This window comes from Periplaneta americana, chromosome 13 (assembly GCF_040183065.1).
Source record: "Periplaneta americana isolate PAMFEO1 chromosome 13, P.americana_PAMFEO1_priV1, whole genome shotgun sequence".
In the NCBI taxonomy this organism is placed as follows: domain Eukaryota; kingdom Metazoa; phylum Arthropoda; class Insecta; order Blattodea; family Blattidae; genus Periplaneta; species Periplaneta americana.
The window spans coordinates 127,706,564-127,725,129 of NC_091129.1; the positions used below are offsets into that span (position 1 = coordinate 127,706,564).

The window sequence follows — 18,566 nt, forward strand, 5'->3', positions numbered from 1 at the left end:
ATTCTCGAGTAGAGGAAAACCTGTTTCAAAGACATACAGTAGAGCGTGCGTGTGCAGGGACAGTTTTTGTAGGTGACTTGCTTTCATTATGCTGTACAGCTGGCTGTGGGTGCCGAAGGTGAAGACTACCACAGCATCCGGTAAAGCTGTGAAGAATCAACATGTAGACTGTGGCGAACTCGCTGAACCATGTAGACTAGTTCGTAAAATAGGAAGACGATTGATTGTGTATTGTGATACTGTCAAATTTGTACGCGTGTAACCTCCAAAGAAATTTATAAATAACTCTGAGGCATTTTGCGAAGAATTTGCGCCTTTCGAGATCCGGTTGTTGGCATTTATAGCTTCCACGACGTCCTTACGGTTCTGTTTAAAGTATAATTGACACACATAAAATTGATCGAGATCAAATTATTTGTGTGGGCTTGTATTTCTGTAATATTTCTTAGATCTTGACTCAAATTTGCATGTAGACCTACTGTCTTTATGCAAACATTAAGTTAATCAAGGTACGTTGGAGTAACTATGTAGTTCTTCATCGACTTGTATTTCGGAGAATGTATATATATAGTGAACAATAAGTATGGAATATTGTTAATAACTTCTTAAATTTTAATTTTACAAAAAAGAAAGTTTTATACAAAAACTGTTGGATAGGATGGCCTATAAACCATACAATATGATAACAGTGTTCGAAAAAAATTATTCAGGCATATAGGGTGTGATACTTACTTACTGGCTTTTAAGGAACCCGGAGGCTCCTTGCCGCCCTCACATAAGCCCGCCATTGGCCCCTTTCCTGAGCAAGATTAATCCAGTCTACCATCATATCCCACCTCCCTCAAATCCATTTTAATATTATCCTCTCATCTACGTCTCGGCCTCCACAAAGGTCTTTTTCCCTCCGGTCTCCCAACTAACACTCTATATGCATTTCTGAATTCCCCCATAAGTGCTACATGCCCTGCCCATCTCAAACGTCTGGATTTAATGTTCCTAATTATGTCAGGTGAAGAATACAATGCTTGCAGCTCTGCGTTGTGTAACTTTCTCCAATCTCCTGTAATTTCATCCCTCTTAGCCCCAAATATTTTCCTAAGAACCTTATTCTCAAACACCCTTAATCTCTGTTCCTCTCTCAAAGTGAGAGTCCAAGTTTCACAGCTATACAGAACAACCGGTAATATAACAGTTTTATAAATTCTAACTTTCAGATTTTTTGACAGCAGACTAGATGACAAAAGCTTCTCAACCGAATAATAACAGGCATTTCCCATATTTATTCTGCGTTTAATTTCCTCCCGAGTGTCTATATTTGTTACTGTTGCTCCCAGGTATTTGAATTTTTCCACCTCTTCAAAGGATAGGCTTAATCTCCAATTTTTATAGTTCTATTTCGTACAATATTCTGGTCACGAGACATAATCATATACTTAGTCTTTTCGGGATTTACTGTAGGGTGTGATAGTAAACTTTACTCTTTAAATGGCACTCTATATTAAAATTTACATATTCCGAATCTCCATTAAATTGTACGTATGATTGTGTAGAAATTTTACTCATTCACTCGTTCCATATCTTTTAACTATATATTAAACTTGTTTCGTGGACTTCAAACTTGAGATAAATAAGTATGTAAAATCATGTTTAATAGGCCATACAAGTAAACAAAACATTATGACTAACCAAACTATACCACAGATGCTCAAAATGAGAACCATTTACAGCCAAACAATGTCCCAATCTGTGACACAGTCCATTGTAGATAATGTGAGATGGAACAGATCTGTCGTGTAACTGTGAGAAAGACCACAGTCTAGTATATACAGTCACGAAGCTCAATACGTTGTAAATATGCAAACATTAGATAGTTGCTCACAACTAGGATCGCTAATATCGCCTCATTACAGGCAATGCAAAATAGTACCGGCACAGTCTATTGTTTCTAGCACCCTCAAAACTCAAGCTTCGTGACTGTATATAGTAGACTGTGGAAAGACGATGGACTGTTTCCTCCCTTCTCCCACTTACTCTTTGTCTCAAAAGTTGGCTGGCTCCCTTCCCAAAAATCTGACGACCTATGCGGCCGCACAATTTTACTCGTACTATGTAAATATAACCGTACTTAAAACTTAATGAAACATTCGTCTGAGGTCCATTTGGTTCATTAAGCAAATACAAAGGCCGTGGCCTCAAAAAATAAAGGTTAGAAATAACATTAAACGTTATTCACGTTGCAAGAAGCCAAGGCTAGACGTCGAAACAGCCTTTCAGATCATAGCGGTGCGACACAGCACTGAACTTGCTTCTCCGTTCCATATTTGCGCCGACAATAGCCATCCCTTTCTCTGAGCTGAAACCTCCTTTCCTCCGTCAGCTGTTTCACTCGTGATGTTGGTTGCATTTCCTCTTCCTTCTGCTCTCTTACTCGTTGCTGCTCTTGATCAGAATCTTACTCGTCAGACCAACTCTGTGAGAGTTGGCGTCTTTACCAGTTCACAGCCTGTAGCTAAAATTGATTGTATATCGGCTTTCGATAAACCGTCTGTTAATACGTACTGTAGTATGAGAGATTTCTGTCACAGTCTAGTATATACAGTCGCGAAGCTTGGAGTGATTTTTTGCATTTCTCGCGATAGTTGCTAGCCGCTTGGAGCGCTGTGTGTACTAGGAATAATAGACTGTGTCACTGCCATCGTGATCTAATACAGGCCGTAAGGCTGACCATGTAACTCGCTTAACCCGATCACGAAGGGCGGCATTTCAACCATATAAATTATTTGGAATGCATAACAAGTAACATATTTATTCTAAAATGTTGTGTAATTGCATTAATAAAATTTAAAACAATGATTAGGAGACACTTCAAACCTAATTTCTTGCGAGTTAAGGTGTAATATTATTTTTGGTGTGAAAATTACGTTGTTCGTATGTGTAATAGACCTACCTGCCTTTATTTCGATTAAATATTGCGAAATTATTGTACATTCATTTATGCACGATTCAATAATTTTCAGTTGCACCACACGAATATTTAGATATGTTGAAATTATAGGTTATGTTTACTGTCCCAGTTGCCCCTTTCTGTCTAATTTTAGTGTCTCCAATGCCCTGCCATTCATATGGAAATATTATAGGTTATGTTTACTATATCTTATACTCCTAAATTCGCAATTATACATTATAATTAAGCATAATGTCATGTATGATACTCCGCACATTCAATTTGTCTGTATTTTAATACTACAATTGAGTATTGAATTATTGTATTTATCTACTACCTAAGAGACGAAGTAACAATCGTATGTAACTTACACTAATTACGTTTCTACAGCCGAGGTCACTCAGCAATTAGAAATTATTTTTTTACTACCTTTGGCACAATCATTGGAATCCTCCTTATTCCCTAAAAAGTCATGTTTCTGCAACCAAGGTCAGTCAGTTACAGAGTTAACTTAGTTTTTGCAACGCCACAATCATTAACATCTTTCATAGGCCTATTGCTTGAGTTTAATCAGCTAATGGCATTCATTTTTCACAAGAGCGCGATCGTTGGGATCTTCCATATTCTTTGAGAAGTTATGTTTCTGCAGTCATAGATCATCGGATAATAAAAATGTATTTTCACAGCGAACGGTCTTTGAGGTTTTCTTTAATCCTTGAGAAGTTATACAGTATTTCTGCAGGCGAGGTTAATCAGCTAGTAGAATTGGTTTTTCACAACGGCAAAATCATTACTTTCTTCCATATCCGTTAAGGATGTATGTTTCTGCAGGCGAGTTTAGTCAGTAAATAGAATTGAATTTTCACAAAGGACAATCATTGGGATTTTCGATGTTTCCCGTGAAGCTACTGTATGTTTCTGCAGTCATAGGTCAGTCTTGTAACGACTTTCTATCAAAGAGACTGTTGTGAGATTAGATTTTGACATTTTCTTTGTCATTTACAGTATATTGTACAAAGCTATATTCCAGATTTTCTTCTGGTTTCCTAATCCTATTATCTCACTATTACCCCATTAGACTATCGGAATATCATCTCTTCATAGTCCCGTACTTGAAAAGACACGTGAAATAAAAAACGAAAAAGAAATAGATTACTCTCTTTTGCTGTACGCAGTTCTCTTCGATAATCGGTTCTGTAAGGATTTGTATAGACGCTATGTACATTTTCACTTTCATCCCAGTGCATACATCAGAGTTTGTGGAATAAAAAGTATATTGTGAGAGCAGAAAGTAATGAAGAACAGGAAGCCACCCAACGGCTACACTGAAGTTTAATACATTCTTTTAACGTCGCTTTAATCTAAAAAGCTATTGTAAACTTTCAGACGTTACGTCTTATTCATTGTTCTAAACGAACTTGATGAACTCTAATTTCATTGCGTTAAACTAATTTAAAAGAACTTCAGTTAATAGCGTTCGCTTCAATGTGAACGTCTTGCTGGGCAACGCTCAGTGGCTTTGTGTACTTATATATCCCGAACTCGTCAAGTGATAGGCCATAAGCCACGTCATGTTTATCATTGTTTAAACGGACCCTTCAAATACCGGATAAGGATGAAATGGGGAGGAACGACAAAACTTAAGCTAATTTTAATTAGTTGACGTTTAATAACTTTGTTTTCAAATTTATGCTGAGCTAATAACACTCGGTATTATTAAAATCGCTTTCTGAAAGTCGATATCTAGCTATGTGCTTGCATTACAATTTGATGGAAGTAGGCTATTTCAAAGTCACCCATATTCGAAATCTAAATTATGTAGCTCTCTTTAAAGTTGTCCTCCTCTGTAGGTTAGCTACTGAGTTCAGATCCGACCGATAACTTTTGAAAGGTGATAAATCCTTATCATCTCTTCTGGAGAGAAGTAAAACTGTGGGTTCCATGTCGTGGACTTACGGCTCTTAAAATAAGCTTCTATTCAGAGCTCCAAGCAAAGACGTCTGCCATTTATCGTTCATGTTGAGTTTCGATGCTGAATAACATCTTCAGTTGAAAGCGCTACTACTACTACTACTACTACTACTACTACTACTACTACTACTACTACTACTACTACTACTACTACTACTACTACTACTACTGCTGCTGCTGCTGCTGCTGCTGCTACCACTACCTTCTACTACTACTACTACTACTACTACTACTACTGCTGCTGCTACCACTACCTTCTACTACTACTGCTGCTGCTGCTACCACTACCTTCTACTACTACTGCTGCTGCTGCTACCACTACCTTCTACTACTACTACTACTACTGCTGCTGCTGCTACCACTACCTTCTACTACTTCTACTACTACTACTACTACTACTACTACTACTACTACCTTCCACTATTACCTACTACTACTGCTACTATCTTCTACTATTACCTACTACTGCTACTACCTTCTACTATCACCTACTAACTACTATTACTACTACCACATTCTCCTATTACCTACTAGTACTACTACTACTACTACTACTACTACCACCACTACCACATTCTACTATTACCTACTAATACTACTACCTACTACTACTACTACTACTACTACTACCACCACCACATTCTACTATTACCTACTAAATACTACTACTACTACTACTACTACTACTACTACTACCACCACCACCACCACCAGCATTACCACCACCACCACATTCTCCTATTACCTACTACTACTACTACTACTACTACTACTACTACTACTACATTCTACTATTACCTACTAACTACTACTACCTTCTACTATTGCCTACTAACTATTACTACTATTACCACTACCACATTATACTATTACTTACTACCACTACCACCACCATCACTACCACTACCCCTACAACATTCTATTATTACCTACTAACAACTACTACTATTACCTCCTAACTACTACTTCTACTACTACTACTTTCTACTATTACCTACTACTACAACTACTACTACTGCTGCTACTACCTACTAACTACTATAACTACTACCACCACATTCTCTTATTACCTACTACTACTACTACTACTACTACTACTACTACTACTACTACTACCACTACCACTACCACATTCTACTATTACCTACTAACTACTACTACCACCTTGTACCATTACCTACTAACTACTGCTGTTGCTGCTACTACTACTACTACTACTACTACTACTACTACTACTACTACTACTGCTACTGCTACTGGTGCAGTTGATACTCTGTAGAATTTTATTAACTAATAACACTTTTAAAATAAAGAAAATAGACGAGGCAAAACAAATTATGGAGATCAATGATTAATTTTATGAAAATATCTATCAATAATCTGGAATGGGATCTTCGTTACGTGATGTCGAATATCCAACTAGGTAATGCGTACGATTTAATACTCAACAGAAATGTAATATAAATGGTAATTAGGCCTATATCCTATGGTAGGGATATTCCTTAAATGGGCGTTTTTACTTGTAATTAATAGGCCTACAAGTGAAAGCGACTCAATTACATAAGATGTCTTGGTTTGACATTACGTGTATACACAAATCGAAAATGCAAAACATTGTTGTCTCTAATTTGGCGTCATGTCTGCAAATATATTATAGCTACATAAGCAATTTCACTGCGCGTGTGCTATCTGTATGCGCCATTGTTACATGGCATTTCCGTTTTGGACATCGCACGTAGCTGAATCTTTAAACGAAGGACCAGGTTAAATTTCAGTGCATGTACGGACATTATTATTAATGTTGTTATTGAGAATGTGATCGTTTTATGACTTAGAAAATAGATACTAATCCTTTCACTCTATTGTGAACGTGATTGAAATATAGAGAATTAATGTGACTAATTAGACGTGTCTCAAATATAAGCCTAGTAAAGTGATTTATTTGTCTGATTTAGCTTTTGCTTATTGGGAGTGCCAACCAAAAGTGTACTATTATCTTCCAAATGAAATTATTATTATTATTATTATTATTATTATTATTATTATTATTATTACTGAGGAGTGGTTCAAATATACAGGGTGATTCTGTTTTGTTACAAACTTCCAGCGATGCTAGAGATCATTATGAACAACTTTCGCAAAGGTATCCGTGTCTAAAACTGTTTCTTTTGGTAATTGCAGAACATGATGTTTGTGCTAACAGGTCTAAGTAACTTTGGAAGGTCATGGTCTGGTGATTTTTATAAACTTTACAAAGTTCATACGAATAGGTACAGAACTTTGTCTATAGCGTACATTAAAATAGTTATCTGGTATCGATCTCATAGCCATTGCACTAAAACTTCACCTTAGTTTATATGCAGCTGTCCTTCTTGTAGGACTTTATGCTTATTTGGGTTAAGCATTACATAAGACAATAATTTTGATTTATGTAATTTCATGTTACTACGCAAAGATTCACATTAAGAAGTCGGTCTGGGTAACGTAATCCGTATAGCGCTGGCCTTCTGTGCTCGAGGTTGCGGGTTCGATCACGGCCCAGGTCAATGGCATTTAAGTGTGTTTAAATGCGACAGGCTTATCTCAGTAGAACGTCATTAAATAAACCACAATTTAAATTTCACATTAAGAAAACTTGGCTAATAAGCATTTCGTTTATGGAAACTCAAGAAAATCTGCAAGGCTTTATAAGGCAAAAAGTGCCATTTATGCTGTCAATTAGCCCACACCATGTGTATAAGAATTCACCAACGTTTGCGGGACAGGGAGTCTATAACCAAACTACAGAAAGATGGTCTTGGGTTATATGTAAGTTAGCGATAGGTCATTCGTTATCTCGTGAAATCAAATGGTTGAGTGCGCCGTAGCTATAATCCCGTCGCTCTAATTTCCGGCAGCCAATCGCGTTGCAGGTCGGCTACATTTAAACGTGTGCGTCTTGTGAGTCGCTGAGGAAGACGTTATTCATTTCTTAAGGCTCGATAAATACTTAATATAATCGCCCGCCATTTTGGCTCTTTCGTTGGCATTCGCAGAAAGCACACGAAGACGTTATTTGCCGCTCAATTATTTGCTGAATTACAGTGCGTTTGATTTATTATCATAGGAGCTACGACATGATAATGTTTAACAGTGTGGCAAATAGATTCCTCGTATGGTAGCTCGGCAACGAAAGAACAAAAATGGCGAACGATATTACCTACCTAGACTTTATAGAGCCTTCACTTCCTAAGACGTAAGCAAAGAGGAGGAGTCACGCCGGGAATAACAGCGTCGCGACTATAGTAAGAACCTTATGGTGGGGGTAAGTGAGCTCGCTTTCTACGAGTAGAAACTTACCGAGGGAGGGAAGCTTCTCAGTCCACATTCTTCTTCCCCTGACGCGCGGGCAGGTTTCACGAGATACCGAAGGCCTATACACTGACTACACATCAAGGCTTGTAACTACCACATGAAACTTTTCCGAACATGGGTTACTGTGTGAAAATTGTTCATATTGACCACGTTTATCACCTCTGAAAGTCTGGAATGAAGTCGCAGAATTATCTGGTAGATAAAAGATTCATTCTTTTTATGTTAGTGGTTGAATTAGAGGAAAATGGTGAAACTTTTTACTGTGTTTGGAAATATGGTTGAAATATATTTTTGTGGCTTTAGAAAACGCAAGAAAAAAACTTAATCTTAAGAAGACCTAACTTTTCCGCGATAAACATAGACTGTTCCTGCTGCTTTATAAAATAAGTTTTATCATATCCTATTCGGAATGTAGTCACGTTCACTAGTTAATATTAGACACCGTTGGGAACCAAACCCAGCTCTGAGCTGTATAACGATTTAAATATAGGCCTAAATGTTTTTTTTTTCATTTAGTGTTTAACAACTATGGTAATAGAAACTGTACACGACTTAAGTTGTCTCGTACCTACGTGTATGTAAGTTGCTTCAGGATACAATTTATTTATTTTTGTGGCCAACTGCATCTAATAAATTTTTGACAATTTTAGAACCGTTATCTGGCTTCGCATCGAGTGGAATAGCGAATTGAAGCACCTTACCTAACACCGTTACTATGTTTAGAAATCCTTATAATCTGATATTGCTGAAAGTCAATTTCCTCTTATGTTTTCAAGACAAACTTACAAATTATGAAGCAGTTGTTGGTTTTTGAGCCTGATGATATGTAGGGTTTTGAAAATATCAGAATACTACTGCAATTGCTAAAATATCATTAAAAGTGAATACTGTATTACACATGCGCTGTTTAGCCATTAAGGCGACTCAGCTGATGGGGTAATAATGTGACGTAAGTGCCGATAACTTACTGAATTTATGTGCCTTATACCCGTTCTAAAATTATGAATGAATGTCTCTGTTCTAACCCTCAGCTAAGCGAATTCTTACCAACATCGGTCTTCTGTCCTAATGCTTGATATACAGTGGATAACAGTTATATTTGTACACCTGTATTTAATATTTAAAACGACGTTCTTTCTGCAGAAATAAATTTTGTATTCTTCTGTTTTATGTTGCATTATAAATTATTTACATACTTAACAATAATAACATATAGAAATAATTTTTCAAATACTTTAACATAACTTCCTCTATTTAAACAAAAACACAGCCTTTTCCCTGCAACATTCTTATTTGCACAGTTACAAAAATAAATTATAAATGTTTCTTTGTTTTTATATTTATGGCACAGACGGGAAGTTCTAATACTTTGTTGAATAGCCCCTAGACTTCTATACAGCTCTGCACCTTCTTTGCATTGACTGTACAAGCCTAAGACAAGTGGCAGGTTTAATTTCTTCCCACGTCTTCAAAATAACTTCCTTTAGATCTTCTTTAGATGTTACTTTACATTTACGAACTCTTCTCTTGAGAATTGGCCATAGATGCTCAATAGGATTAAGGTCCGCGGATTGGGCAGGTGTTCTAAGCTGTTTAGGGACATTTCAGATGAGCCACAGTTTGTTAATTTCTGCTGTATGCTTGGGGTCGTTATCTTGTTGAAACATGTAAGATGCTGATAGTCCCATTTTTTCCACACTTTGACATTATTTTTTAAAATGTTCAAATAACCCCATTTGTTCAAGTTGTCATCAATGAAATGAATCGTACCCACTCCTTTTGATGACATACACCCCCACAATTTAATTGATCCACCTCCGTGCTTGACTGTTGGTAAAGTATTCTCCACATTATCGGCCGTATTGGCTTTCCTCCACACCGTCTGTATTCCATCAGATCCAAATAGATTTATTTTAGTCTCATCAGACCAAATCACAGTATTCCAGAAGGTTTGAGGTTTATCCTGGTGCTCTTTAGCAAATGCCAGTCTTGCTGCACGATTCTTTTTTACTTACATATGGCCTTTTTTCTTCGGATTCTGCCGCGATACCCATGCTGCCAAAGTACTCGTCCAACGGTCTGACTGGATACCTTCTTACACGATGCTTGTTGCAACATCTGCACAATTTCTGGTGCAGTTACACGTGGGTTCACTTTAACTTTGTTAACAATGAAACGTTTTTCTCTCTCATTCAGGAACGATTCTCTACTTCTTCTCGGAATATTCTTAATCGAACCATTATATTTGAACTTATTTACTATATAACTTACTGTTGAGTGAGGTTTTTTTTCACAATATTACCAATTTTCTTGAGTGAATAGCCCCTCAAAGCAAGACTGATTATCGTATGTTTAAGTTCTGTGCTTAGCTCCTTCCCTTTCTTCATGTTGGACACGACTGATATAATACATAACAGACAACATCGCAACTCCCCCACCCCAATAGGTACGGAAAAGCAGTTAACCATCTATGCACACAGTAAATGTAACGTATCTTTGTAAAGTGTATAAATAAGAGTGTTGCATGATATGTTGCCTTATTGTGATGCATTTACTTCCCACTGTTTATAAATAACACTGTCATCATTTTGTTACATTGTACCTGTTTAGTATAAGGATTTTAATAATATATTTAAATATTTTAAAGTTTAAATCAATTTATAAGACAAACCAAGTTATTTCTTTACAAAATTTGAGTCTGTACAAATATAATTGTTATCCACTGTATATTCAGGGAACATGTAGACAATCTGACATGCCCCTGGACGTCGCTGACCGGTGATCGGAGAAATGCTACGTAGTATGCATAGAAAGGAGAGATGTTGACGGAATGATATCGATGCCTCTGTTGAGGAAACCCTGAGAAAAATTGCACTGCATATGGCACGATGGTTTTTTCAACAGTAATCTCACTAGACGTTTTGATTTATCTAGAGAAAATCAAAACTCGAGTGGGATTTAATTGACTATTACACGATTAGAAGAAAGTATATAAAGATTAGAAGTAACGAAGTACGCCAATACAATAAAATATTAATTGACTTACGAAAATACAACTGTCTTCAAATGTATTATTGTACCATCTCAACATTACAAATATTACGCTAGATGCATGCTAGATGGCAGTAGTGAGCAATGCCTTCTCGTCGAGAAGTTCTCGATCTATTATACACGATGGCAATGTTACTAGTCAAGAAGGCTTTGTTGATTCAGTTTCATTTTTATTAAAATGCAACATTCCACTTCAATTATCCGAATCCCAGTAATCAACGTCACTTGACAGATGATTTTCAATAAATCTTAATATTAAACAATCTCTGATACGTGACTATCCATAATATTATATAGCAGAAGCTATAACATAACCTAACTAATATACACAAGTGTTAGAAAAGTTTTAATTAACGACGATGACATAAAAAATAAACATGAATAATTTTAAAAGGGATAATTATTGAATGTACAATTTTCAAATTTGAATGTGGTTGGTGGTTCAATTGATGTTATATTGGACGTGTGCGTAATAGAAGTGGAACTCGTTGATTTAGGCCTACATGGTGTATTCAACTTATTCAGGATTTCCGAATGGTGCTCTTCATTTATTTGTAAATCGGATTTCAGAAGATGCATAGGTATGATCAGTGATTTTTATTAATTCTTGTTCTTGAATGCCAATGCGAGTCATATTTGAAACTGCTGTGCATCGACTGGAGTGGTTTGTAATTATATATATATTTTTTACGTCCAGACCAGCGCAGTTTCAAATGTTGGCAAACAAAGAAACAAATGCTAGGGACGCGATAAAATTAAACAAATACTAGGGACGCGATAAAATTGTGCGATAAGCACCCATGATTGGTTGAAATACGTCCTTTCGTACCGTTTTATTGGTCAAAAGTAGTATGACGTAGTAAGAGTGTAATAGTCAATGAAAAATCTCAGAGCCCACCGAACTGTCTGCGTGACAGGCTGACGGTCTAGACCACGCAGTCACCGCAGAGTTTGTCAGTATAGGCTGCATTCTCGCACGCGTGTAGACAGTGCGTGCTGTTGTTAATTTCTCATTTATGTCCGCTTCATACTCACCGTCCCTTCTTGATCCGGTCTAAATAATACAAACCAATTAAATAAGCTTTCTTCTTCCGGATATCTTGGCTGTTTCAGACGCTGGTAACAGATTTTAATAGGAATTAGGACTTTAATTAGTTAATTGTCGTGTAGACTTTTACTAAATAATGTTACGGTACCGTAACTTTCACAATTATTTCCGATTTTGTGGTGAAGTAGAGGAGCTGTTATTAGTAAACCAGAGATAGTCCTAGAGATATAATTTCAACGTTTCCTTACATTACAAATCCCATACCGTCTTGTCGGAACTCGACCCCGAACCTCCGAAGTGAAAAGCTGAAACTCATACCATTTTCCTAACGATAGGGCTACGTGACATAGTGATATAGATTTTTATGTTATTTTAATAATATGTATAGATCTGCTTGTTTTAAAAATATACTATCCGAGCTGAAACACAATTTCAGACTTCTTTGAGAAAAAAAACACCCTGTTTCATGATGTGCTGTAGGCCCTATATTTGTATTATGATGATTTGGTATTCTTTAGTTGACCAATTCGTACTTTAATACATACTTACAGTAGTTAAACCTAGCGATAGTAGGCAAAGGAACTCATTATTTTTGGATTTCAAAATTGTATGAAAAATGTAAGATCTTAAAATGTTGATTGGGCAATTATAATGCAAACTAAATATTATCTTTCTTATTGTCATTACCTAGTATTTAAATGTGCGAACATTTAGTTTCTAGAAAACACATGTAAATAAAGTCAACTCATCTAGATCGGATGACATCATTTGAACATACTGTAAAACGACAAGTATACAGGCAATACTCGTAGAGGTGTCTACACATCATGTCTGAACAATAGAAGTTCGGTTATTTGTGTCACTAAAAAAACAGTGAAAAAATTAGGCATAATTGCAACAACTGTAGATGAAGTTTTATTGTACAAAATTAAACAAGTTAAAATTTATATAGATTTATTAATTTGTTATACAGAATAATAACTGTAATATTGACAATTAATATAGCCTATTATGGCAGTTGACATTGGACATATACGTCAACATATATGCTTAACTTGGAGTCAGGCCACAAAGGGAAACATTGAAGGAGGAAGGTTCGGTCCGGTGCTGTGGATTGAATTCGGCGTAGCTCAGTGGTCAGAGCGCTTGGTACGTGGAACCAAGGACCCGGGTTCGATCCCTGGCGCCGGAGCGAATTTTTATCCTCAAATATTAAGTTAAAATTTGTTAAAAATTGGATGGATGTGAAAAAATTATGCTTCAAAGATTTTATAAGGATATTCATGAATATGTTCTATCAAAACACAGCATATTAGTAAATACGGAGTATACCGTAACACAATAATAATAATAATAATAATAATAATAATAATAATAATACACAAAATTTTAAATGCCAATCATGAAAATTGTAAACAATTTTAATAATAAACCACCCTTGACGAAATTCTGCATGCGCCACTAGTGCGGCTTAAGTAATTTATTTTTTTGTGAGAATGATATTGAATCCAGTAGAAATGGAGGAATGACGAGCAGGGAAAATTGTTGTAGACATAACTCTTGTTACCCCCAGCTTGTTTATAATGAATTTCAGTTGGGTTCGTCGAAATTAGATGCTTTGTTTCCGACATAGAAAAATAAAAGCGCATTAGTCCTGCTAACGCTGAAACATTGAAACACAGATCATCATTGTTAACATTTTAGATTATTTTGGGAGGAGAGATAAGTTACTTAATGATCTACATTTACTTATTTTAATTCCTGCGGAAGACAGTACCTCGGAAGTTGGAGGCTATCCACATTGCAGATTTTATTAAACTTTTATTAGGGTCTAAGCCTCATTGTTATGTAGTGTAATAATAACTGAAGTACCGGTACTGTAATTATTGGAGAATCGGCGGAGCTCAGTCGTGTATATGTGAACGGTGCGAAGCCGAAGTGCCAACATCGGTGTTGGGTTTGGACCCACGGTCCTCCAAATGCATGACGTGTCAGTGATACATGGTTATTTCCACAGCTGTAGTGTGTGTTGTATGTGTGTGATGTGTCAACGTCGACGGTGTAGCCTGTAAGTGGATCGTGTCGCATGGCGCTTGCCATCATGGTCGCGTTTGGATCAAGTGGAGGATCTGACGAGAGGAGTAAAGGTAATGGAATGCATTTATTATTCTCTAATTGTTCATTTCTTACTATCTGTGTTTCTTTTCTTACCTATTTTGACAAAAAAGGGACTTACATTTTTAGATCTTCCTTATCTTTTCGTATGGCCTAATGAAGGGGTGAGAATGATAATAGTCGTATGCCACACAGACAGAATTTTACAGGAAGGCATTTTGAAGCTTTAGAGTCCAATGCTACTATACTGTTTTCGCTGTAAGAAAAATCCTGATGTAAACATAAGCACGTTGCTGTCATACCTGTGATTGGCTCCCAGTCGAAACATTCACATGACGCAGGAAAAATATAGTTCGTATTTGGAAACCATGATCTTGTATTATATGAATTTAAAAAATTGATTCTAGTTGCTAAATATGATGAAACATGTAACTTCACTCATATGTAAAACGCTATGTAAAAGAAAAGCTACATTTATATTTTGTTATCTACTATGAACGCGGATGAATTCAAACAGTAATACCGAGGTAGTCTGTTCTTGTAACAAGCTGGCGTCACTTGAGCTCGTAGTTGTTCACATAAGCTCGTTGTACTGAAGTATGGCTTCTGCATCCTCGGCGTGCGTGGTTAATAATCATAAGAGTGGAAACCCTTTCAAAAGCGGAGAAAAACAAATAGTCTTAAATGTATATAATAAGTTCAGTGAGTTGAATCCAACGTTATCTATGCAGAGCAAGTCAATCAGACAGCATGTTCCAGCTGGAAGGGATAACTGATGCTGTTGTGGACCGTCTCGTCATAAATCCTGCCGACGATAGTTCTGACGACTCCGATTTGGAAGGTATAACTCCTTTGTCCAGCAGCGATTGACCTTACACCTAAGTTTAAAATAATTTAATTACAGTAATTATAAAGTAAATGTTTCCTAAGCAAACGAATGCATAGTAGTGAGGTTAGACCTACATGATCAGTAACGGGAAATGTTTAACATGAAACAGAATGTACAACAGTAGGCGGGAACATGTGCTGAGAATCTATGGCGCCAAACAGTGGCCAATGAAGCCTCACTTCAGTCACGTGCTATTGTTTACATTAGGATTTTTCTTACAGCGAAAAGATTATAGGTGCGGTATCATAATTTCTTCGGCCTATATTTGCGTCATTTGTTGAGTAATTTCTATAATATTGTACTGTAGCTTCTTCATGTGTATGAGAAATGAATTCGCACAAAAAACCATTTTTGTTAAAAGTGTGGCTTTGGACAACAGAGAGGGTTTGGAATTGAACGGGTTATATCAGCTGCTTGTATACGCGGATGACGTGAATATGTTCGGAAAAAATCCACAAACGATTAGGGAAAACACGGGAATTTTACTGCAAGCAAGTAAAGATATAGGTTTGGAAGTAAATCCCGAAAAGACAAAGTATATGATTGTCTCGTGACGAGAATATTGTACGAAATGGAAATATAAAAATTGGAAATTTATCTTTCGAAGTGGTGGAGAAGTTCAAATATCTTGGAGCAACAGTAACAAATATAAATGATACTCGGGAGGAAATTAAACACACAATAAATAGGGGAAATGCCTGTTACTATTCGGTTGAGAAGCTTTTATCATCCAGTCTGCTGTCAACAACTTTGAAAGTTAGAATTTATAAAACAGATATATTACCAGTCTTTCTGTATGATTGTGAAGCTTGCACTCTCACTTTGAGAGAGGAACACAGGTTAAGTGTGTTTGAGAATAAGGTGCTTAGGAAAATATTTGGGGTTAAGAGGGATGAAGTTACAGGAGAATGGAGAAAGTTACACAACACAAAACTGCATGCATTGTATTCTTCACCCGCCATAATAAGGAACATTAAATCCAGACGTTTGAGATGGGCAGGGCATGTAGTACGTATGGGCGAATCCAGAAATGCATATAGAGTGTTAGTTGGGAGGCTGGAGGGAAAAAGACCTTTAGGGAGGCCGAGACGTAGGTGGGAAGATAATATTAAAATGGATTTGAGGGAGGTGGGATATGATGATAGAGAATGGATTAATCTAGCTCAGGATAGGGACCAATGGCGGGCTTGTGTGAGGACGGCAATGAACCTCCGGGTTCCTTAAAAAAAGCCAGTAAGTAAGTAAGTAAGTAAGTGTGACTTTGGACTGTCTCATTCTCACCCCTTCAAATATTTAAGTTCACTGTGCTATGCACATATAAAACTAAAATTTGACAAATTCTATCTGAATTGTATCATTTACGTTTAAGTAATGTTATTGGACCCATTTTACTAAGGCATAGTTGAGAGGATAATATTAAAATAGATTTGAGGAAGGTGGGATATGATGATAGGGACTGGATTAATCTTGCTCAGGATAGGAACCGATGGCGGGCTTATGTGAGGGCGGCAATGAACCCCCGGGTTCTCTAAAAGCCATTGGTAAGTAAGTAATGCGATAAACTGTGTTGCTGTGGAAACATGGTACAAACTCCATGTTGTAAGTTCGCGACGTGCCTATCCAGGATACAAACGTTGATATTGCTGGAAAAGACGCAAGGCTAAACGAGTTTAATATGTCCAATAGAAAAAAATAATACGGTTTATATTTTGTAGATGTATGCCTACAGCTCGCAGGGAATGTTGCTTTTGTTTTTACCTCGTTTGATAAGGAGAGAGAACAGTTTTAGATGGATATTTGTGATGTAAAACGAATTATGCACAATGAGGTCAAATTAAACAACGCTCATAAGTTGCCGAATTACTGGCAGCGAAAGTTCCGACTTGCTAATTAATTTACCTACGTTTTTACGAACTGATAATGGACGTCCAGAGTTCAAGACTCGTCTTTACTTTCAAAAACTTTTGAGTGGTGTATGCTTGACTTTCGTGGTATTTCTTTTGATCAAAAACAGGGCAGCAACCGATAACGTTTTACATAGTCACCGATGCGCTTTGACGGTGTCTGCATGTGCCATTGTCCAGATTCTTCTTCAGTATGCATTTCCTGTTCCTTAGAGTGGCTATTATGTCATCTTGAATATCCAACATAAATTCTGTTGTTGAGGATTTAGGGAGTTCTAATAATCATGCATTCATAGGCTACTGTTCAACTCTATTTTTTATTCATTGTATTATGATTTCCATATAAACGTTCGTCTCCCCAGACTTCTTTCAGGTGTTACCGAATGTTACTGTGCATCATAAATGCCATCTGTGATATTCTGGTTATATACATATATGAAAGAACACTATTTTTTTTTATTTGTCTCCATTTTGCTCACGCAAACCTTTAAAAAGATTCTAGCTTCGAAAGCTCGAATCTTCGTGTTTTTTTTCATAATTCCAATATTTCGAATCTTAAAACTTTGTAAAGATTTAACTCCATTGTTATCCGGTTGTGATTTATAAATAGAGGCGTGCACATTACATACATAACTATAGGAATGAAATTTCGGGAAGGGAGGCACTACGACCCAGCACTGCGACTTTTCAAGATCTATTGCGATAACTCTCAAGGTAGGCGCATTTTCAAACCCACACTGGCTGACTACACTAAGATTTGCTGTGTATCCAGGTTTCAAGCAGGCAACTCCATTCCTCCCTAGGCCAGCCCCCTCCGTGCGTCGTCAGCCGGCGTTCGGGGAATGCTATGGTATGACGACGTAAAGGAGAAATGTTGACGGAATGATATAGACGCCTAATATAGGGAAACGGGAGAGCCCCGACAAAAACCCCAATTGCGACCTTGTACGCCACAAGTGTCACTATGAATTGAAAAATACCAGGCCTTGAACGGGACTCGAACCTGGATCGTCTGCGTGACAGGCTGACGGACTTACTACTCAGCCACACACAATCCTAGAGATTTTCTCAAATTCACCGTCACTTTTTCTTCTGTATACAGTACTTTATTGGTTCGTGGCCATATAAAAAACATTTATGCGACTATTACTACTTTATAAAATGTCAACTGATTTATCTCTGCTGTTTCGTTTTTGAGGATATATTAATTAATGACATCACACATACAAAATATTAACATTTATGTCATTTTTTTATTTATTTAATTGGGTTACTTTACGACGCTGTATC

At 36.8% G+C, this 18,566-nt stretch overlaps 1 protein-coding gene and 1 non-coding gene across 4 annotated transcripts in view; both read left to right on the top strand.

Annotated features, from left to right (window-relative positions):
- LOC138712412 (SLIT-ROBO Rho GTPase-activating protein 1-like) overlaps nucleotides 1–18,566 on the top strand; it is a 595,908-nt gene that overhangs the window by 325,833 nt on the left and 251,509 nt on the right. The window contains exon 2 of one of the 3 annotated variants that reach the window (XM_069844189.1): nucleotides 14,386–14,515. The exons of the other annotated variants lie outside the window; for them this stretch is intronic. Within the exon in view, the coding sequence (XP_069700290.1) occupies nucleotides 14,455–14,515 (61 nt within the window). The 5' untranslated portion in view covers nucleotides 14,386–14,454. The remainder of the gene's footprint in view (nucleotides 1–14,385; nucleotides 14,516–18,566) is intronic. 3 annotated transcript variants of the gene reach the window in all.
- Nucleotides 13,488–13,560, top strand: TRNAH-GUG (transfer RNA histidin (anticodon GUG)). The gene has a single exon. It is a non-coding gene; the product is annotated as a tRNA-His (tRNA).